At 45.4% G+C, this 23,516-nt stretch overlaps 1 protein-coding gene across 1 annotated transcript in view; it reads left to right on the plus strand.

The window, feature by feature from the left end:
- The window catches only part of CASQ2 (calsequestrin 2), a 96,531-nt gene that overhangs the window by 17,007 nt on the left and 56,008 nt on the right, over nucleotides 1-23,516 (plus strand). Inside the window, exon 2 of the mRNA XM_034411163.2 lies at nucleotides 22,643-22,727. Coding sequence (XP_034267054.2) covers nucleotides 22,643-22,727 — 85 coding nt within the window. The remainder of the gene's footprint in view (nucleotides 1-22,642; nucleotides 22,728-23,516) is intronic.

Here is a 23,516-nt window from a genome sequence, read left to right on the forward strand (position 1 = left end):
TCCCTGGGGGGGTTGCAGGGGCTCAACCTGTGCCCTGCGATCTCTCTTCAAAATTCCTGAGGATTTTGACGTTTTCGAGCCGCTTCTTAGTTGCGAAGCGGCTCTACAAGCGGCGGGGCTGGCGGAGCTTCAAAAGGCACCGCCGCCGCCGAAGACGAGGAAACCGGAAGTCACAGGCATTCAATGTTATTTAATGCTTCTTCAGTTACCACGTTTTCTCTAGAGTATAACTCAGAGTAATGTTGCACCCAACGTGCCATCTGCTGTGTTCGGCCCTGGATAACCTCACCTGTAGCTGCCTTTCTGCTACCAAATAGGCAGGTAGGCCTCTTTCCTCCCCTCCCCCCCATTCCTGATCCTGCCTTTCTGCTACAAACTTTCCAAGATGGCGGCGGCAGCCACAACACCGCTGCGGAAAACAACACCAGGAATTCTTTGGCTCCTCCCTTACCTATCGAGATGAGGAGTGCTGGAGGAGTAATACCTCCCACAAAAAAATCCTTGGTCCAGCTGGCCTGGCTGGTAGCACCTCATAAGGGCTTTCCAGGATTACAGGAGAAGGTGGTCAATGGTTTTTGACAGCGGAAGAGGGCTTTATGCCCCAATGGTAGATAAAACAACAGAACCATCTTCTAGGAGAAGGGAAACTCTGATTACAAACCTCCACTGCTTTGTGGCTATATCTACTACTGGAAAAGGCTTCAGGAGTCATCCTCAAGGCAAAATCCAGAGCCAGAGTCCTGGAAGCAGTTTGTGATTGTGTACAATCATGTTCTGATAGCTGCTGCGACGTAGCTAGAACTAATCGTATCGGCTCTGCCATTCCATTGGACTACTCCAGCAACAACCGCCTAGAGAGCAGTTGGAGGGCCAGCCGATCCGAATCTGACTTGACACTGGTAAGGTCTCATATTAAGACCTACCTAGTGGCGATAAAAGCAGCGAAATCTAGCTATTTTGCCACTTTTATCGCATCATCAGATAACCGCCCAGCCGCCCTGTTTAGGGTGATCCGCTCCCTTCTCCATCTGGGAGCGTGGGATGACCCCTTGCAGGGCCGAGCTGAGGATTTTGTACAGTATCTCTTTGATAAAATAACTCAGATTCGGGAAGACTTGGCCGCTGACTGGGTTAGTTCAGACGAGATGACTGAGGCAGGCCTTGAGAGTGTTATCTGGGAGGAGTTCAATCCTGTGGTTCCCGAGGACGTGGACAGGATCTTGGGACGGCTGAACGCGACCACATGTTTATTGGACCCGTGTCCCTCCTGGTTGGTGCTGGCTTCCCGGGAGGTTACACGAGGCTGGCTCCAGGGGATTATTAACGCTTCTTTGAGTGAGCGTATCTTGCCGGCCTGCCTCTGACGTATCTGATGGGATTTCAGGTTAACTCGAGATTTGCTGGCTGTCGCTGTCTCGGATTGCAAAACATTGAGGAGAGAATCGTTGCCTCCCTTGCCAGGAATTTAGAACAATTTCCGTGTTCCTCTGCCTATTATGAAATAATCCATCATTCCAGTCCGTCAATATCCTGGCTAAATAGCCACATGGCCGCCAAAAACCATATATTCCCTTCCTGTTCTCCCACTGTTCCCTAGCTTGTCGTGCATTCTTTCCAAAAATCAGGACTTTTGTAAAATGCCGCGGGATGCGGGACAAATTGTTAAAAATCGGGACTGTCCCACCAAAAGTGGGATGTCTGGTCACCTTAATGTGGGACCACCATGGAGTAAGCCTTGCTACAAAGCTCAAAGTCTACTGAGCAGTAGTGCTGACTACCCTGATGTATGCCAGTGAGACTTGGACCATATACAGGAGGCATGCTAGCCAATTGAACCACTTCCACACGACCTGCCTCCGCAGACTTCTGAGGATCCGGTGGCAGGACAAGGTGCCAGACACAGAAGTCCTCTCTAGAGCAGGCCTGTCATCAGTTTACACCCTGATGATCAAAGCTCAGACACGCTGGGCAGGCCATGTTGCAAGGATGCCACTGCATCCCCAAACAGCTCCTCTATGGTGAGCTGTCTCAAGGAAAGTGATCACACGCAAAGACATGCTGAAAGCCTCTCTCAAGTCCCTGGATATCGACACCACCTCCTGGGAAACCCTGGCACAAGATCAATCGACATGGCGCATATTGAGCCACCAAGGCTGCCAGACATTTGAAGACACAAGGATAACCATAACACAAGAGAAGCGAGCACTCCGCAAAGCCAGAGCTGCAAATGCTGCAATAGTGGTACCGACATGTGGCAGAACATTCCGTGCCCATATGGGCCTTACCAGCCACCTGCGGACACACCGTGGACAGCCCACAACTTGTTAGATGTCAAGGTCCTCTTCGAAAATGATGGCTGATAGAAAAATGGTTTAACTCTGGTACATTTAGGGCATTTTCACATTACTGTTAGGGTACTAGCTATCATCACTTGACTTCTTCCCAAGAATAGCAAGATTTTACATATTGTGAAAATGTCCTTGGGCAGGGTTGAAATATGGCAGAAAATGAATAGTATTCTGACATTTATTCAGTTAAGGACAAATGAAACACCATGAGATGAAGGCAATGTACTGGCAATGTAGAAGAAAAAAAAATATGGCTGGGGCATATTTGAGCCATGGTAACATGCAGTATATGTGGCTTTAGTGACAACGTAAGATTGGGATGAAATGAAGATAATGTATGACCAAAAGGGTTGCCAAAGCATGATGAAGTGTGCTAAATTGCCAATGAGGGCAGGGTATAGATCTTAACTACAATAATAGAGACCGTATTTCTTAGATTTTTAGATACACTCAATAGTTGTACAAGCAGTGTCTTTTCCAAAATTGAAATAAAATGTAGTTTCTCTTGAATATTCCAACTTTAGTCTCACAGAATATGATTTGAAGGGCCTATTATTATTATATCAGTTAAACCAGGGGTGAAATGCTCCCGGTTGGGACCAGATCGCCTGATACGGTAGCGATGGCGGTGGGTGGTTCGGAGAACCGGTAGCAAAAATCCCTGCGCCCCCCACATGCCCAGCTGAGCAGCACGATCATCAGAGGCTTTTTTTTTTTACTTTTAAAAGCATTTTTTCTACAACTTCTTCCGCCGAAAAAATGCTTTTAAAAGTAAAAAAAAAGCCTCTGATTATCGCGCGGCTCAGCTGGGATCTCAGAGGCTTTTCAAAGCATTTTTTTCTGCAACTTCTTTCGGGGAAGAGGTGGTTTAAAAAATGCTTTAAAAGTCTCTCTGACGATCCCAGCTGAGTTGCCTGATTGTCAGAGCATTTTTAAACCGATCAGGTAACTCAGCTGGGATCGTCAGAGAGACTTTTAAAGCATTTTTTTCTGCAACCTCTTCAGCGGAAGAGGTGGTTTTAAAAATGCTTTGAAAAGGCTCTGACGATCCCAGCTGTGTTCCTGATCAGCAGAGGCTTTTCAAAGCATTTTTTTGCATTTGCAAAAAAAATGCTTTGAAAAGTTAAAATTAAAAAAAAAAGTTGGCCACGCCCACCCAGTCACATTAGCACCCCCCACCAAGCCACACCCACAGAACCGGTAGTAACAAATTTTACATTTCACCCCTGAGTTAAACCCCATTTTTCCTCCATCCAGATAAATAAACTTTTCTCTGTAAATAGTGTAAGGCCAGAAAAGTGCTCATAACTTCTTTCTTCCTCATAATCAGATAAAGCAAGATTAGATTAACAGAATTAGATTTTTCTTTAGGCTTTCTGCTGGGTTGTGTTTAATAGTTAGGAATGATGGTAACCTATATTTTAAGTAATTTTATTTTTTTTCTTTCAAAATTTTTTTTGCAATCTGAAGTGTTTTTTCTAGCATGTTATATGTTTAAGGATACTGAACAATAACACAATGAAAGTTATAGAAAACTGGAATGAATAGAACTCTGCTGCCATAAATTGGATTTCATTGTTAATCATCAGGCATGCTACACGAAATAATTTCTGAATTGTGCAATTGCTTTATTAAAATAACTTCAGGCAGAAAAAATATAGAATAGGCACATTGTCCTGTCAATTAACACAAATTAACTGCTAATGTTTATCAAAAAGGCTGTTGTAATTAAAGGTTAAGTTCATTGTGTTAGTTTTGTTGATCACAATGTTGAACATAATGTCTCTTTAATGTGCTCACAGTAGTTGACTAGATTATTCATAATCTTAGTGAATGAAGTCTAGGATTTCCTATTCCATAAAGTCTGCTTCCTGTGATTCCCTTTCCCATTGACTTGGGGTTCTTCCTTCTGGACATATTAATGTGGTATTCTGCCTCAGGAGCAGTGCAGAAGCCTACTGCTGTCTATGTACATTTAATATGGAACAAATTAAGGGATGTGTTTGATAGATTTGTCTAATTTTGTTAGGAATAACCCAGGCTTCTGCCTCATTCTCGAGGAAAATAGGGTTACCCATCAAAGCATTTCAAATTACATTGGCATGCTTTTATGCCAACTCAAGAATTAGAAGAATATGCAATAATGTAGTCATGAGGAAGAGACTCTAGGAATCAGATTATTTAAAGATTAACAGAGTTGGAAGGGACCTTGTAGTCCAATCGCCCACCCAAGCAGGACACCCTACACTATTTCTGACCAATGGCAGTTCAATCTCTTCTTGACAGTCTCAAATGATGAAGCTCTTACAACTTCCGAAGGCAAGCTGTTCCACTGGTTGATTGTTCTCACTGTCAGAAAGTTCCTCCTTATTTCCAGGTTAAATCTCTTCTTGTTCAGTTTCCATCCATTATTCCTTGTCTGGCCTACAGGTGCTTTAGAAAATAGCTTGACTCCTTCCTCTCTGTGGCAGCCCCTCAAATATTGGAAGACTGCTATCATGTATCTCCTAGTCCTTTTCTTCACTAGACTAGCCATGCCCAGTTCCTGTAACTGTTCTTCATATGTTTTAATCTCCAGTCCCCTAATCATCCTGGTTGCTCTTTTCTGCACTTTTTCTAGAGTCTCAACATCTTTTTTTATATAGTGTGGTGACCAAAACTGGATGCAGTACTCTAGGTATGGACTTACTAAGACTTTATGGAGTGGTATTAGTATCTCACTTGATCTTGATTGTATCCCTCTGTTAATGCAATTTAGGATTGCATTGGCTCTTTTGGCTGCCACTGCACACTGCTGGCTCACATTTAGCTGGTTGTCCATTAAGACTCCAAGATGCCTCTCACAGTCACTGCTATTAAGTCTGGTTTCACCCAGTCTATATGTGTACTTTTGGTTTTTCTTGCCTAAGTGTAGGACTTTACTTTTCTCTACATTGTATTACAATTATATTACATCTCCATCCACAATAGATCCAGTAAACCTTTTCTCAAGAAATTTTATTCTTAAAAGTTGAGAACAGAGAATTCATAGAATTTATCTTAGTGTGCAAATAGATCTTGTATTAAACTTTGTTTTCATCCACAGTTCTAAAGGGTGATTCACAAGTTAATTTTCCAAACACTGTCTTTAAAACCCACACTAAAAATACATGGAAACTGTCACACCAAGGTTTCAGGTACTCAATGCAGGTAGGCAGAAAATGAAGAAAGGAGACAAGTGCCTTGACTGTTTTCAGTGGTTTTGCCATGGGATGGGGGACCCCCACAGGGTGGATAAAAATCTTTAATATATGGTTTATTCATCTCATCGCAAAACTAAGGCAGCAAATCAGAATGGCATGTGACCTTCAAATGGTTTGAATAGATATTTATATCTGTGGTGCAGAGTTCTTTCCATTCTAAAAATATAGACCATTATATGGCAGTAACCTCACAATACTTTCATAACCTTTCATACATACTTTTAACACAAAGCCTAAAACATAATAGGTCATACATTCTCTCACACATTCCATTTTATATAGTATAATTGAGGGCATGCAGTTCTCTAGGCAATGCAATTCACTACCTATACTATTATGTCTTTCTGGAATAATATATATATATTTTTTAAAGTGTTCTCTTCCCAAGTGTATTACTAACATTTTAACAAAAGTTTGGATTCCTGCCTATAAAAGCAATACTCTAGACCAATTCAATAGCAGTAGAGAGAAATTAAGTTTGATGTTTCTTACCCCCTTTAATCTCCTGGTACTTTCCTGGGTTCAGGTTATTTATAGCATAGTAAAACTAAGCAACAGCACTTCAACAAGAGCTAAGCTGCTGTATGACATTTCAATAATTCTAAGGAGATATGCAAGGAAAAGGACTTTGTACTGCTAGAGTTTTCATTGTTACCAAAGTGGCCTTCAGGATCAGTTTTCTTCTTTTTACACATAATAGGTCACCATAAAATGGAAATGCTGGGTCTGCAGGGTCACTGTTTCCCAAAGGTTTTGTGCCCTATTTTTGTTGAGAGGAAAACTTTCAGCTCAGATATTATGACACAATTCAATGTAAGAACAAGAGAAAGTACTGCTGTTTCCAGATAAACCTTTTACAGTGCTTGTGTTAAGTACTTATGGTAGTTTCGTGATGGTGTCTTCGTTTAGCTGTTTCTTATACATTTTTTTCATTTTAAGGCATTTCTAAACTGAAGACTCTTAAAAAATTTTGTTTTATGTTGTAAATAATAGAATTGCAAAATAGCCTTTAAAAGGGAGAAATGTAAGGTATTTCATTCAAGGAAAAAAGAATTAGGATATAGGTATAAGATACAGCAGTCATTGCTTGAAAACACTACATATGAGAGGAACTTTGCTGTGAACATTAGTTTAGTTTAGTTTAGTTTAGTTTAGTTTAGTTTAGTTTAGTTTAGTTTAGTTTAGTTTAGTTTAGTTTAGTTTAGTTTATTAAACTTCTATACCGCCCTTCTCCCGAAGGACTCAGGGTGGTGTACAGCCATATTAAAACACACATAAACTCACAAAATTTAAAAACAATTTAAAATGAATATATAAAATTTGGCCCACAAAGTTAAAAATTGACAAACAACCCAATTTAAAATTCATATTCTAAACCAGCCCGGCCTGTTGGAACAAAAGAGTTTAAGGGCACGGCGAAAGGTACGAAGGTCGGGGATCATACAAACCTCCAGGGGCAGGTCATTCCAGAGGGCAGGTGCCCCCACAGAGAAGGGTCTCCCCCTGGGTGTCGCCAGTCGGCATTGTTTGGCCAACGGCACCCTGAGGAGTCCCTCTCTATGGGAGCGTATTGGCCGGTGGGAGGCTACTGGTGGCAGAAGGCCATCTTGTATATACCCAGGTCCTAAGCCATGGAGCGCTTTAAAGGTGATAACCAGCACCTTGAATCACACCCGGAAGACCACCGGGAGCAAGTGCAGCTCACACAGGAGAGGTGTTACATGCATGCGCCGTGTCGCAGCCATAATTACCCGCGTGGCCGCATTCTGGACCAGTTGGAGCCTCTGGGTGCTCTTCAAGGGGAGCCCCATGTAGAGAGCATTACAGTAGTCCAGTCGGGACATGACGAGGGTGTGAGTGACCATGTGTAAGGCGTCCCAGTCCAGAAAGGGACGCAACTGGTAAATCAGGCAAACCTGATAGAAAGCTCCCCTGGCCACAGCCGTCATATGGTCTTCTAAAGACAGCCGTGCATCCATGAGAACACCCAAGTTGCGAGCCCTCTCTGAGGGGGTCAGGATCTCGCCCCCAATAGTCAGCGATGGAGCTAGCTGGCTATATCGGGACGCCAGAAACCACAGCCACTCGGTCTTGGAAGGGTTGAGTCTGAGCTTGTTTCTCCCCATCCAGATCCGCATGGCCTCCAGGCACCGGGACATCACGTCAAGGGCATCATTGGGGTGGTCCGGGGTGGAGATGTACAGCTGAGTATCATCATTATACTGATGGCACTTCACCCCAAAACCACGGATGATCTCACCCAGCGGCTTCACATAAATGTTGAACAGAAGGGGTGAGAGAACCGACCCTTGTGGCATCCCACAAACAAGGTGCCTCGAGGTCGACCTCTGACCCCCTGCCAACACAAACTGCGTATGGTCAGAGAGGAAGGAGAAGAACCACCGCAACACAGTGCCCCCCACTCCCAACCCCTCCAATTGATGCAGCATGATACCATGGTCGATGGTATCAAAAGCCGTTGAGTTGTCTAATAGGACCAGGACAGAGGAACAACCCCTGTCCCAGGCCCTCCAGAGATCATCAACCAATGCGACCAATGCCGTTTCCATGCTGTACCCTGGCCTGAAGCCTGACTGGTACGGATCTAGATAGACAGCTTCATCCAGGTACTGGGGAAGTTGTCGCGCCACTCCCTCTCAACAACCTTCACCACAAAGCGAAGGTTGGAGACTGGACGATAGTTTGCTAATACAGCCGGGTCCAAGGAAGGCTTCTTGAGGAGGGGCCTCACCACCGCCTCTTTTAGGGAGGGAGGGAAGAACCCCTCACTCAACGAAGCGTTAATAATCACCTGGAGCCAGCCTCGTGTGACCCCCCGGGAGGCCAGCACCAACCAGGAGGGACACGGGTCCAATAAACATGTGGCAGCGCTAAGCCTACCCAGAATCCTGTCCACGTCCTCAGGAGTCACATGGTCAAACCCCTCCCAGATAACATTCTCAAGACCCACCTCCGTCACCCCATCTGAATCTACCCAATCGGAGTCCAAACCTTCCTGATTCTGAGTGACTTTATCATGCAGGAATTGCACAAAATCCTCAGCCTCATTGACACAAACTGAGCATAAATCAGCAATATAAGAGAGCTACCAGAACAGCTCAATCAATTTTTTATTATGGTCACATACCTGAGTTAAAAACTAAAACATTAAAATAAAATAAAAAATACAGCAGAACAAGACTTAATAGTACATTATAGTTAGTGGTGAGATCATTGATAGATGGCCAAGTCTGCCTAATTTTACAGACAATAGAGCAGAATTTAGCTACATTCAAAGACACTATATCAGGGTTGAAATCCAGCAGGTTCTGACAGGTTCTGGAGAACTGGTAGCAGAAATTTTGAGTAGTTCAGAGAACCGGTAGCAGAAATTTTGAGTAGTTTGGAGAACTGGCAAATACCATCTCTGGCTGGCCCCAGGAGTGGGGAGGGAATAGGGATTTTGCAGTATCCTTCCTTGGAATGGGGTGGGAATGGAGATTTTGCAGTATTCTTTCCCTGCCATGCCCACCAAGCCTAAGGTGACCAGACGTCCCGCTTTTGGTGGGACAGTCCCGCTTTTGAGCAATTTGTCCCGCGTCCCGCGGCGTTTTAAAAAAGTCCCGATTTTTCATTCTGCCTCCTGAGTCCCGGCTGCCTCCTGAATCCCCGCTGATGGCTAGAGGGAAAAAAAACTGTTTAAACTCTTGCCGCGGGGCTTCAAAGGGCCGACCTACAGCTGATCAGTGTTAAAAAAAAATGAGTAGACCCATGCCTGCAAAAATAGAAAAAACAGCCCCTGTTAACAGCTTCCGCTAGGTTAATTAGCTGCAAAAAGCTGCAAAAAGCTGCAAAAAGTTCCTGGAGCAGATTTTTTTCCCCCTAGCTATGCTGAAAACAAAGGCGAAAGCGAAAGTAAAGCTGCAACGTGACAAAATGAGGCAGAGAGAGATTTCTTTCTTTTTCTTTTTCCTCACCAAAAAAGGTAGGTGCAAAACTGCAAACAATGGGAAATTTTGGGCAAAAGAGGAGAGTTCAAGATTTTAAAACACAAAAGAAAAAAAGCTCTATTTAACTAGGGAATTGTAATAATTGAGATACTATTAATAATTGTATATTGTGTTGAAAGCAGAAATAGTTAAGTTGTGGTTTGGAGGAATATAGGGGGGAAATTATTTGGTTTATTATTATTGGTAAATATAATTAATTGATTTGTAAGAAATTGGATTGCATGGAAATAATTGGAATATTCATGTTCATATTGATTAATATACAAAAAAGATAGTTATATAACTAATTGATTTATATTAAAATGTTGAATTTGTATTAAACAACTGTATTACATAATTACATAATTAACCAATGTGAGGATGGATATAAAAATAGATGACAATGGGAAGGGGTATAATATAGAATAGAAGGGAAAAATTGAATTTGATTAAGATTAGAGATGAGGATGAAGGGTAATATTGTTTTTTTAAAAAAATAGATGAGGAATAAATATGGCAAAAAGGAAATATAGAAATTGTAAATTTAATTGAAATGACTAAACGTTGTTTAAATTTGTGAACCAGCCAAATATTCTGTTCAAAGAAAATACATTGTATGTTTGTATGTGTGTTTCTAATTATTGCTATTTATTCATATTTGTTCTCTTTTATTCTTTAAAGTTTAACAATTCATTTTTAATCTTAATATCTTTATTAAGATATTAAGCATATCTTTATGCTTGGGGTTGGCTTTCTTCCCTTTCATCTTTTTTATTGTACAGCAATCTTTCTCCTCAAACCTACCACCACTCTCTTTTCTTTCCTTCTTACTTTCTCTTCCCCCCACCCTCTTTTTCTCCTCCCTACTTCCTCTTCCTTTCTCCTTCTCCTCCTCTCTTCCTCCCTCTCTTACCCTCACTCCTACTCTAATTTCCATTCCTTCATCCCTCTCTATTGCTGTATCCTTTAATGCATATGGATTACTCAGAGGGCTGAAAAAGTTATTTTTGACTGGTCCTCACACTTTTGACCAGTCCTCGAACTTACGACTGTCCTCACATTTTACATTTTTGCCCTATCTTGTCATCATGGTGAAGAGAAGCAGTTGTGAAATGAGTGACATGGTTGTTAAGAATGCTGCACGGGCATAAATGTGAGGATGGTCATAAGTGTGAGGACCAGTCAAAAGTGCGAGGACCTGTCAGAAATGACTTTTTTCAGCCCTCTGGTTAGTCCTTTTGTGCATATGGACTACTCAGAGGGCTGAAAAAGTTATTTTTGACTGGTCCTCACACTTTTGACCAGTCCTCGAACTTACGACTGTCCTCACATTTTACATTTTTGCCCTATCTTGTCACCATGGTGAAGAGAAGCAGTTGTGAAATGAGTGACATGGTTGTTAAGAATGCTGCACGGGCATAAATGTGAGGATGGTCATAAGTGTGAGGACCAGTCAAAAGTGTGAGGACCTGTCAGAAATGATTTTTCAGCCCTCTGAGTAGTCCCTATACACATAGCCATGGCCACCCGGTCACATGACCAGCTAGCCACGCCCACCCAGTCACATGGCCTCCAAGCCACGCCCACACAATAAGTCACGCCCACAATGGTGTCCTTCTTACCAATGTTAAAATCTGTTCACCTTACCCTATACACATAGCCATGGCCACCCGGTCACATGACCAGCTAGCCACGCCACCCAGTCACGTGACCAGCTAGCCACACCCACCCAGTCACATGACCAGCTAGCCATGCCCACAAAATAAGCCACGCCCACAATGTCCCTCTTTACCAATGTTAAAATCTGGTCACCTTAACCAAGCCACGCCCACAGAACCAGTAGTAAAAAAATTTGGATTTCACCACTGAACTATATCATACTGATCTGTTAGTAATAGTTGTAAATAAAAGAGAACAGAACTTCCTGCATATTTTACCAGTTAAGAAATTATAAAATGAGTCCATGAATCCTAATAAAGGGAACAATATCATAGGATATGAGCTGTAGTTTCAATGGACCCTTGTCCAAAGAGCCACAATGGGACTTTTTTGTATCAGCCCTCCAGAACAGTGAGGAGAGCATTACAATGTGCTAGAATTAGTGCCATTCAAAATTTAGAAACAGTTATATAATATAGATGTCAGGGCTGCCTCTGATTAATTCCTAGGAAAGAAAACCTTTTACTCCATAGATTCAGAGAAAAGATACTTTTACTAAGAAAAAACTGAATGCAGCAAAAGTCAGGCAAGGTCTGAAGCAAACATGCATGAAAAAGATAAATTGAAAATTTATCTAGAGTTAAAACCAGAGATATTCTTATTGGGAATTTTACCAGAGAATTATAGCAAAGAAGATACATATTTGATTATTCATATAATAACAGCGGCTATAATTGTATTTGCACAAAACTGGAAAGCAGATAAAATTCTGTTGGAAGGAGAAATTATAAAGAAAATTTTAGAATGTGCAAAAATGAATAGATTAACATCTGGGCTTGACAGGTTCCTCATCGATATCCAGTTTCTCCAGGCATTCTGCTTTGTCTCGGACGTGATATGATCTAGGAAGGAACTCCCCTGGAGCCCTAGTCTTCAGTTTTCTCTCATTGCTGGACATTTAGATGCTCAGTCTCCACAGTAGACTGCTGTCTCCAGGTTGACCATTAAAGCAGACCTTGCCTAATGTCAGGGTTGCCTCCGATCAATTCCTAGGACAGAAAACCCTTGACTCCATATATTCAGAGAAAAGGTACTTTTAGTAAGAAAGAACTCATTGCAGCAAAAGTCTAGCAAGGTGTGAAGCAAATAAGTGTGAAAAAGACAAATTGAAAATTACCCCAGACCCCCATCCCCCAGTAGTCAAGCAGATAGAGTCCAATCATCAGCCAGGAAGTTTTGGGAATGTTTCTGATCCAGATGCTCCACACTGCTCTCGTGCATGCCATTCCCAGGAGGGCTGGCCTTGAAGATGTTAAAAACTCAAGTTGGCCTCTCTGAGTCCAACCCTCCCCATCAGTTCTCAGCAGTTCCGCTCTCACACCACCTGCACACTTCCTCTCCCAAATACCCATTGCTCCCTGCCTCCCCATTTCCATGGCAGCTGACAGCAAGCTTGAAGGAAAGCGATGATGGTCAGTGTTATGACTGCACAGGCGTGACATATTTTAAAATTATTGGTTAAAGGCTGACAGTTTTCCTTTGTGGGCGTGGCTTATTTTGTGGGCATGGCTAGCTGGTCATGTGACTGGGTGGGTGTGGCTAGCTGGTCACGTGACTGGGTGGCGTGGCTAGCTGGTCATGTGACCGGGTGGCCATGGCTATGTGTATAGGGTAAGGTGAACAGATTTTAACATTGGTAAGAAGGACACCATTGTGGGCGTGACTTATTGTGTGGGCGTGGCTTGGAGGCCATGTGACTGGGTGGGCGTGGCTAGCTGGTCATGTGACCGGGTGGCCATGGCTATGTGTATAGGGACTACTCAGAGGGCTGAAAAATCATTTCTGACAGGTCCTCACACTTTTGACTGGTCCTCACACTTATGACCATCCTCACATTTATGCCCGTGCAGCATTGTTGGTTTTACTGAGTCATTATCTGCAATAAAGATTGCTGCTGGAAGTTTGGCTTCTCCTCTGTGTTCCTACACCCATACATTCCATTGGCGACGAAGGTGGGATTGCTGGGCCATGAGCCAACATAGAGATAAAAGAGGCACGTGTGAGTGGCGACTGTTTGTTTTGGAAAGAGAATGGCTAACTCACCACAGTTTGTTCCATTTGATCCTGAAACACAGATGTGGGATTTTTATCTAATCCTTTTTGACTGTATATTGGAAGCTAATGACTATACAAATATCATAGACAATCGTAAACGAGCACTTGTTTTGAGCATTTGTGGAAAAGAAGTGTTTGAGATGGTGAGGGCCCTCATTGCACCCCAACCCCTGCAGACAGTTCCTTGGGACATATTATTAAGCAAATTGAGGGAATATTATGTTCCTCGACCATCTTGCCTTGCTAGAAGACATGCTTTTTACCATAGGGACCAGGCGGAGGGTGAGTTTATCAGTTGTTATATGGCAGCCCTCAGGAAAGCAGTTATCTATTGTGAATTTAGCAACTTAGATGAAGCCCTTTGAGACAGATTGGTCTGTGGGGTTCGAGATGTTCGCTTACAGAGACGATTATTGGTGAAACCAACGTTAACGCTACAGACAGCAGTAGAGGAGGCGCAAGCTGCCGAATCATTGAATAGAATGATGGAAGAGATACAGAAGTTGGGCAGCCCCCTGGTGGCTAGAAGGGGGGAAATCATCCATCGGGGAGAGGTGGAATTACGGGAGGACACTGAAGATGAGGGAAATAATCATGATGATGTCGATCGGTTGAGAGCGGCCAGCAAGGATCGCAGATGGACAGAGGATCGAAAGTTGTTCTCCTTGTGTATAGGGTGCGGTGGAAACCATCCAAGAGCTATGTGTCACCATAAAAACACCATTTGTAGATGGTGTGGGAAGAAGGGTCACCTAGCACAAGTTTGCCGTGCCGCATTGCCTGCTCCCCCAACTGGACAGACTTCAATTTGTAATGAGGGGGAAGCGTGGCTCACCGAGGCTAAGAACCCCAGAGGATGAGTGTTTTATTTATTTATTTATTTATTATTATTTTATTCAATTTATATCCCGCCCTTCTCCTAGTGGACTCAGGGCGGTGCACAGCCAGAACTAAAACACATACGAATACAAAATTTAAAATTTTAAAAGAATTATATAACTGTGGCCCAAAATTTAAAACATTAAAACTAAAACCCATTTGACAATTTAAAAGGCTAAAAAAGGCTAAAAAGTGGGGGGGGGGTTAATGCCAGCCCTGTTGATGGAAAAGAAAAGTTTTTAGGGCATGGCGAAAAACCCGGAGATCCGATATCCTTCGTATCTCCAGGGGCAAATCGTTCCAGAGGGCAGGAGCTGCCACAGAGAAGGCCCTCCCCCTGGGGGTCGCCAACCAACATTGCCTGGCTGATGGCACTCTGAGGAGTCCCTCTCTGTGGGAGCATATTGGTCGGTGGGAGGCTATCAGCGGCAGAAGGCGGTCCCGCAAATACCCAGGTCCCATGCCATGGAACGCTTTAAAGGTGGTGACCAACACCTTGAAGCGCACCCAGAAGACCACTGGAAGCCAATGCAGCTCACGCAGGAGAGGTGTCACATGGGAGCGCCCCCTCGCTCCCATAATCCCCTGCAACTGGCGAATCAGGCAAACCTGATAAAAAGCCCCCTGGCCACGGCCGTCATATGCTCTTCTAAAGACAGCCGTGCATCCAGGAGGACACCCAAGTTGTGAGCCCTATCCGTGGGGGCCAATAACTCGCCCCCAATAGCCAGCGATGGCACCAGCTGGCTATATCAGGACGCCGGAAGCCACAGCCACTCAGTCTTGGAAGGGTTGAGTCGAAGCCTGTTACTCCCCATTCAGGTCCGCACGGCCTCCAGACACCGGGACATCACTTCAAGGGCATTGTTGGGATGGCCTGGGGTGGAAATGTACAGCTGAGTATCATCAAAGCCACGGATGATCTCACCCAGCGGCTTCACATAAATGTTGAACAGAAGGGGCGAGAGGACCAACCCCTGCAGCACCCCACAAACAAGGCGCCTCGGGGTCGACCTCTGCCCCCCTGCCAACACCGACTGCGACCGGTCGGAGAGATAGGAGGAGAACCACTGCAAAAAGGTGCCCCCCACTCCCAACCCCTCCAACCGGCGCAGCAGGATACCATTGTCGATGGTATCAAAAGCCGCTGAGAGATCTAAGAGGACCAGGATAGAGGAGCAACCCCTATCCCGAGCCCTCCAGAGATCATCCACCAATGTGACCAATGCCGTTTCCGTGCTGTGCCCAGGCCTGAAGCCGGACTGGAGCGGATCCAGATAGACAGCTTCATCCAGGTACCCAGGAAGCTGTCGCGCTACCACACTCTCAACAACCTTCGCCAGGAAGGGAAGGTTGGAGACCGGACGGTAGTTAGCCAAAACAGCCGGATCCAGAGCAGGCTTCTTGAGGAGGGGCCTCACCACCGCCTCTTTCAAGGCGGATGGCAAGACACCCTCACTCAAGGAAGCGTTGATAATCCCCTGGAGCCAGCCTCGTGTAACCTCCCAGGAGGCCAGCACCAACCAGGAGGGACACGGGTCCAATAAACATGTGGTCGTGTTCAGCCGCCCCAGTATCCTGTCCACGTCCTCGGGGGCAACAGGGTCGAACCCCTCCCAAATGGCAGTCCCAAGACCGGCACCCATCATCCCATCTGTACCTACCCAGTCAGAGACCAAGCCTTCCCGAATCTGAGTGATTTTATTGTGCAGATACTGAACAAAATCCTCAGCACGACCCTGCAAGGGATCCTCCCGCGCTCCCAGATGGAGGAGGGAGTGGGTCACCCTAAACAGGGTGGCCGGGCGGTTATCTGCCGATGCGATAAGAGCGAAAAAATAGTTACATTTTGCCGCTTTTATCGCCACTAGGTAGGTCTTAATATGAGACTTTACCAGTGTTCGGTCAGATTTGGAGCGACTAGATCTCCAACTGCTTTCTAGGCGTCTTTTCTGGTGCTTCATCTCCCTCAGCTCCTCGGAGAACCAAGGAGCCAGGTAGACTCGGCGACAGGTCAGAGGCCGCACAGGCACGACTCGGTCCAAAGCATCAGCGGCCGCCCTATCCCAGGCGGCCACCAGCTCCTCAGCCGAGCCGTGAGTCAGAGCCTCAGGAAGTGGCCCAAGCTCCATCTGGAACCTATCAGGATCCATCAGGCGCCTGGGGCGGAACCATCTAGTCTGTTCCACTTCCCTGCGGCGGGGTGTGGTGGTTAGAAAGTCAAGCCTAAGAAGGAAATGATCCGACCATGACAAGGGCTCAATCACTAACTCCCCTATCTCGAGATCATTCATCCACTGTCCAGAGACAAAAATCAAGTCCAGAGTGTGTCCTCCCGTGTGAGTGGGTCCATGAATTAATTGGGTCAGGTCCATGGCCGTCATGGAAGCCATGAACTCCCGGGCCACCTCAGACGCTTCGCCGACAGATGACAGGTTAAAGTCCCCCATGACCATAAGCCTGGGGGTCTCCACTGCCACCTCGGCAATCACATTGAGGAGCTCGGGCAAGGCCGCCGACACATGGCAGGGAGCCAGGTATGTAATCAGCAAGCCCATCTGCCTCCCTTGTCCCCACTTCACAAGAAGGGATTCACATCCGGCTATCTGAGGTACAGTGGCCTCCCTTGGGGCGAGACCTTCCTTTACCAGAACTGCCACCCACCCACCCCTCCCCTGGGACCTCGGCTGATGGAATGCATAGAAACCCAGAGGGCACATCTCAATGAGGGGGACCCCCCCTCCTGGCCCAACCAGGTCTCCGTAATATCTACCAGGTCCGCACCCCCCTCCTGAACCAGATCACAAATGAGGGGGGCTTTATTTACCACGGACCTGGCATTGCACAACATCAACCGAAGGCCCAGGGCCTGAGGATCTGGACAACCCAGGGTGCAAGACGAGCATTGAGGGCTGGAGCATGCAATCGCTCGCAGACAGTGAGTGCGCCCTCCCGTAACACGATATGGCCCCCTGCTCCCGCTGTATCTGCCCCACCCACTCACAATGCCAATGGAAATGCCCTCCCCAATATAGGAACTAACCCACCCAGCCCCCTCCGACACTAGTGGGTTACCCCCCAAACCCACCCCAGTCATTGTATTCTCCCTCCCACCCCTTAAAAAACAAATTAAAAATGCATACAAAGAACTCTTAAAATCCCCAATGCCTTCGTGCCACCTCTTGGGATCCCAGGACCTGTCTTTGAGGTATTTCTTGGCAAGGCCAGTGGGCCACTTCCAGGAATGGGGATATTCCTTAAAGCCTATAAATCTGATCTTGAATATAATCATGGAGCCATAGACAGCCATGGAGGAGGGTGCGAAGAATGGCAAACAGGAGATGTTAATCATGGGCTAGAACTGGCTGATTCTCCCAAACATCAGGAACTTCCGTGCCCAGGCGTTTCCTCACAACACCTGGGTGAGTCAAAGCTAGTAATCACCGTCGTCCTCTCACCATGACGGCAACCCGAAGTTCACTGGGAGTTCTGTCCGGTGGTATTCTCGGCCATTTACAGAGCTTCCACCCCTGCAAGGCCAGTTCAGTGTCATAGAACCACAATTGCCCTCTCACTGCAGTGGGAATCCCCACCCAAAAACAAGCCAGTTCCATGAGGGAGAAAAAAACCAGCGCCTTCCCAGCCGTCCAAGTCCAAGTCCCAGCTCACTGATCGCTGGTCCTGGGCAAGGTCTCCAGATGGAACTAAGGGGCCCAGGGTTCAACAGCCCTCTCGGGGGGGGGGGAGATAGAGAAATCATATAGGGTTAATACCCCAAGGACCCCTCATGCCCAAGGAGTGCCCAGAAGAAACAATAGGCACAGCCGATGTAGCTCCAGCTTGTAGTCCCGGCAGCAACCAGCAGAGAGCAGAGGTGGTCCCTTTGATGTCCCATGGGTACAGCAGGTCTCGTCAACGCCGTTGGACTAGTGTAGTAAGACCTGGGCCAGCGAGCCACCTCCAACTCCAGCTCCCTTCGGCTCCGCCACTCCGGCTCTCGCTCCCTTCGTCCAACCAGCCTGGGACCCCGCAGACTTCCCAAGTGACCCTCTCCGACACTCCTGGAGAGGGCCCTCGCCGACCTCGCTCCTCGGCCTCTCAACGACCTGGCCCGCTGACTTCGCCACTCCAGCCTCTCCAGGGCCTCGCAGCTCCATCGCCGACTGCCGAAATCCATTGCCAAGAGGCCAGACACCATTTGCAACTTGCCGAGCCCCGCCGCAGCCATCGGTCTCGCCCTCGCCCTCACTCTCACCCAGGCAGCAACAGCGAGCAGGTTCAAGGACTCACGATGACCCTCCGGTCCGCCGGTAAATCATCTCACCGCCCATGTCGGGAGGGGGGTAATAAACAACACCCCCCAAACAGTCCTGTTTTAGCCAAAAATCACTCACCCTTGGCAGAGGCTCAACACGCAGTGGCCATCTTGAAGGCGGAAGTTGGTCATAAATGGTTGGTTTTACTATTAATACAGACGCTTGTTGTTCAGTGAGGATGAGCAATCAAACCGGGATTCCGGGAAGTAGTAAAATTTGCATTACTACCCTTATTGTGGGATCTCCCTGCTGGATGGAAGTGGATATGGGGTCAGCAACAACAATTGTATCCTGGCAGACTCTACAGAAATTGGTGCCACACGGAGCCGAGCGGAAGCTTATGCGTAGTCGTATTCGTTTGAGAGGTTATCAAGGAAATAACATCCCCATTAAGGGTAGCAGAACATTCCAAGTAGAATATAAAGACTTCTCTGGGCCATTTAAATTGGTTGTTGTTGAAGGTGCACTGCCTAGCCTCATGGGACTGGATTGGTTTGCAGAGTTGGGGGAGTTTTGAGTCATCGCCTTCCAGACAATCGTGAGGCTCCAATAGCGTTCTTTTCCAGGACATTATCATCTGCCAAGAGGAACTACAGCCAACTTGATAAAGAGGCATTGGCTGCGGTGGCTGAAATTAAGAGATTTCATGAATAAGGAGATTTGATTTAGTGACAGATTATAAAACTCTTCTGGGACTAATTGCGGGGGACCGGTAAACACCGCAGGTCCTGTCCCCAAGAATGATGCATTGGACAGAGTTCTTAGCAGCATATAGTTATTGACTTATACATCAACCCGGCATAGAACTGGGCCATGCTGACAGCCTAAGCCAATGTGGCAGCACCCGCCCTCTGGAATGACCTACCGCCTGAGATACGCACGATATCAGACCTCCGGACTTTTCGTTGGGCCCTGAAAACACACCTATTCCATCTAGCTGGCCTGGCTTGATCCCATCCTCTCAGTTTTAATTGAATTTGGTTTTAATTGGGCTGTTTTTAATATTTTGGGCCGAAATTATTTAATTGTTTTTTAAATTGTTTTTAAATTTTATATGCAATGTTTTATCTTGGCTGTACACTGCCCCGAGTCCCGCAGGAGAAGGGCGGTATAGAAATAAAATTATAATAATATAATAATAATGTCCACTACCTAATCTAGTGGAGGATCCAGCTCCAGCAGCATCAGTACTGTTGATTGAGACCATGCTGTCTGTTCTTATTACGACCACAGATGTGGCAATCCAGTCAAGAAAAGACCGAACGATCATGCAAGTGTTAAACTGGGTGTGGAGGGAATGGCCTAAAGAGACACAGAGTGTAGAGTTTAAGCCATTTTGGGCAAGGCAATATGAACTTTCAGCACAGAAGAGTTGCCTATTGTGGGGGAATCAGGTAGTGATACCCTCAAGGCTAAGGAAATCATTATTAGAGACTCTACATGAAGGCCACCCCGGAATTGTAAGGATGAAGGCATTGGCCCGTAGTTATCTGTGGTGGCCAAATATAGATAGAGATATTGCGGAGTGGGTGGCGTGTCTAGCATGCCAGGAATCGAGACCGGCACCTCCTGCAGCACCACCACGGGACTGAGAAACACCGAAAGGCCCCTGGTCTGGAATACATCTCGATTTTGCAGGGCCAATAAAGGGGTTGTCATTCCTAATTGTTGCGGATGCCTATTCCAAATGGCTGGAGGTGGCCAACAGCGGATGCTGTTGTTAGAGTATTAAACAAAATGTTTGCGACACATGGGTTGCTGGATGTGTTGTATCGGACAATGGGCCGCAATTTACAGCAACAGCATTCGAGGTATTCCTAGTAAACGAGGAATACGTCACGCTCTTGTCACGCCATTTCACCCCACGAGTACTGGGCAGGTGGAGCGAATGGTGCAAATGATGAAAGAGGCCTTGACTCGAATGGGTCCAGGGGACTATCAGGAGAAACTTGATAAGTATTTGTTCAACCAACACATCACTCCCTCTGTAAATGTCAGATGTGCTTCCTTCAAAGTCCAGGAAAGAATGACCCAAACTCCATTGTTTATAGAGAAAGGTAGTTTTACTAGAGATGAAGTGAACGCAACCATAGGAAAACAGAATCTAAGGCAATACGCGTGAAAAGTGCATATAGAAAGCACCCCCTCCCACTGTCCACCGTAAATCATCCAATCCAAAGGTCTCCCAGGGATCAGGTGGAAGCACACATCTGCCAGCGTCATCAATCAGGAATGTCACGACTGTTGGCCCAACGGCAGCTTCAAAGATACAGTCCGGTGGCTTAACTATCAGTTTCGTTTTCCTCCTCCAGCACGCTTCCTCCCCCCATGCTACCTGCTCTCCCCCCTCCCGTTACTATCGCAGCCAAAGCAGAAAAGGCGGAGGCTGACAGTAACCACCGGAAAGAGCCCAGCCAAATTACTTATGGGTCGCCGGCTGAGAACAAATTTAGTTAGAATATACCCTGATTATTTGACAGAAACCCTCACAGACTGGGAAAGTACAGTCAGAATCTTTGAGCAAGGTGATCTAGTATATGGCCGGAATTATACCGGTCAACCCATATGGGTGCCGGCACAGATTACAGAAGTTACGGGCCCCTGTTCATACCGGGTGGAGCTTGAGGATGGGTGCCTGTGGCGCCGACATATCGATCAACTTTGGAGCTGAGTGAGGGGGACAGCCGTTAGAAAGCTGAAAGAAGTAAACCGGGGTGGGAATCCAGAAGAGCGAGAGAGATGACAATGCAGTGAAAGGGTATCTGAAGGGCTGAGGCCAGTGCAGAATGAAACACCTGTTATTGAGGGTTCATTGCTGCGGAGCTCGTCTCACTTTTCCCTATCTCTGACTGAGGGATATGTTCGGGAGGGGGGGAGAGAGTATTTGTAAGCCATCTGATGTAGTTGAAGAATTGTCGAGTATGCAGTCGACGTGTGAGGGCCTGACAGAAATAAGGAGAGCACCAATCAATGCAAAGCCGCCATAGACCAATGTATCTGGATGATTATGTTTGTGGTATATGGACTTTTCCCGAGGAAGGGGGAAGGGGGCTTTCCTTCTGCCATGCAGGTGCGGGACATATTTTAAAGTTATTGGTTAAAGGCTGACAGTTTTCCTTTAAAAGGGGCTGTCAGCCGGAAATTGCATGTTGGTTTTACTAGTCATTATCTGCAATAAACATTGCTGCTGGAAGTTTGGCTTCTCGTCTGTGTTCCTACACCCACACATTCCATTGGCAACGAAGTTGACAAAAGTTATCTTGCTGGTTTATGAAGTAGGTTTCAAACCACACCTAAACTACTCTCTTTAATCAGCTGTTTGATAGTGTCTACAACATGGGTCTGCTATCTTTAGAGCTGATGGTCAGATCTGACATTTTGATATCATGTCACAAATGATCTCAAAATAGTTGACATGATTGTGGACGCTCACATAAAACATTGCTTTCCAGACTCAAATTTTATAGCATGCTGGCTTCTAATGTTTCTAAATTAAAAAATGTGAATTGTTCTTTTAAAAAATGAAATAGTTGATTATTTCTAAAAGCAGGTCAGGTGGTCTCTGTGAGCACCACACTGAGAACTCCTAATGTTAAGAGTTCTTCCTCTGAAAACTCTCAAAACTGGTATAGAATAGTTTTGGGAAATAGACAAAGAAGGAAATGAATTAATATAGAACTGGAAACAAAGACCTTCCAAAAATCCTCAAACAACCTAAGTCTATGTGTTTATATTTACGGGTTAAGAGACTCAACACTGGGAGACTGCAATTCTGGAGTGAGGGTACTTATAGAGTGAAATGGAGGTTTGGACTGCATTCATTTGAGTCATACCTCTACTCCTTGTTCTAGACCAGTGGTTCTCAACCTTCCTAATGCCATGACCCTTTAATACAGTTCCTCATGTTGTGGTGACCCCCAACCATAAAATTATTCCTAAAACCATTGAAAATATGTGTTTTCCAATGGTCTTAGGAGACCCCTGTGAAAGGGTCGTTTGACCCCAAAGGGGTCGCGACCCACAGGTTGAGAACCACTGTTCTAGACCCTTTCACAGTCCTTCTGACCTTATTATTTTTCTGGCTCTTTCTTCAGCTTGCTGCACAGGTCCTGGAGGAGAAAGGCATTGCTTTTGGATTACTGGATTCTAAGAAAGATGCAAAGCTTGCAAAAAAACTAGGTAAGTGTAATCCATTTTTCGTTCTTCACGGGGGTGAGAAATTCCAGCACCATGTTTTGTTTTTTTTATTTTATTTAAAAAGTTTTACAAATACATCTCCCCAAATTCCCCCCAAAACCCTTCCTAACCCTCCCCTCCCCCCATGACTTCCTCAAGATAAAATCCAAATCAAAATACATTTTTTGAAACTTAAACCCCTCCACCCCCTGTGTACTATTTATATCTTCATAGAACTCAGTTAATCTATCCCTACATAATACATTCAGCTAAAAGATATCTGATATTTCCTAGTTTGATATTTATTCTGCACATAATCTATCCACTTTTTCCACTCCCATACATGAGTTCGATCTTTTAAATATGCTGAAATCTTCACCATCTCTGCAAAACTGGCCATCTTCAAAGTCCATTCTTCAATAGTAGGCATAACATCATTTTTCCAATATTGACCTATCAATAATCTCGCTGCTGTCACCATATACAATATCAGCTTTGTTTCACCCGATGTAAAACCCTTAACTATACCCAATAAAAACAGTTGTGGAGAAAACTGAAGTTTTTTCTTCAGAACATTTTGCATAACCCACCAAATTTTTATCCAAAAAGCCTTCGCTTTCTTGCAGGTCCACCATATATGATAATATGTGGCATCTAAAAAATCACATCTCCAACATTTTGGTTGAACATTAGGATACATGCACGATAGTTTCTTAGGATCTAAATGCCACCTATAAAACATTTTATAAAAATTTTCCCTCAAATTCTGCGACTGTGTAAATTTAACATTCT

The sequence above is a fragment of the Pantherophis guttatus genome, chromosome 2 (genome assembly GCF_059756535.1).
Source record: "Pantherophis guttatus breed Tessera chromosome 2, ASM5975653v1, whole genome shotgun sequence".
In the NCBI taxonomy this organism is placed as follows: Eukaryota; Metazoa; Chordata; class Lepidosauria; order Squamata; family Colubridae; genus Pantherophis; species Pantherophis guttatus.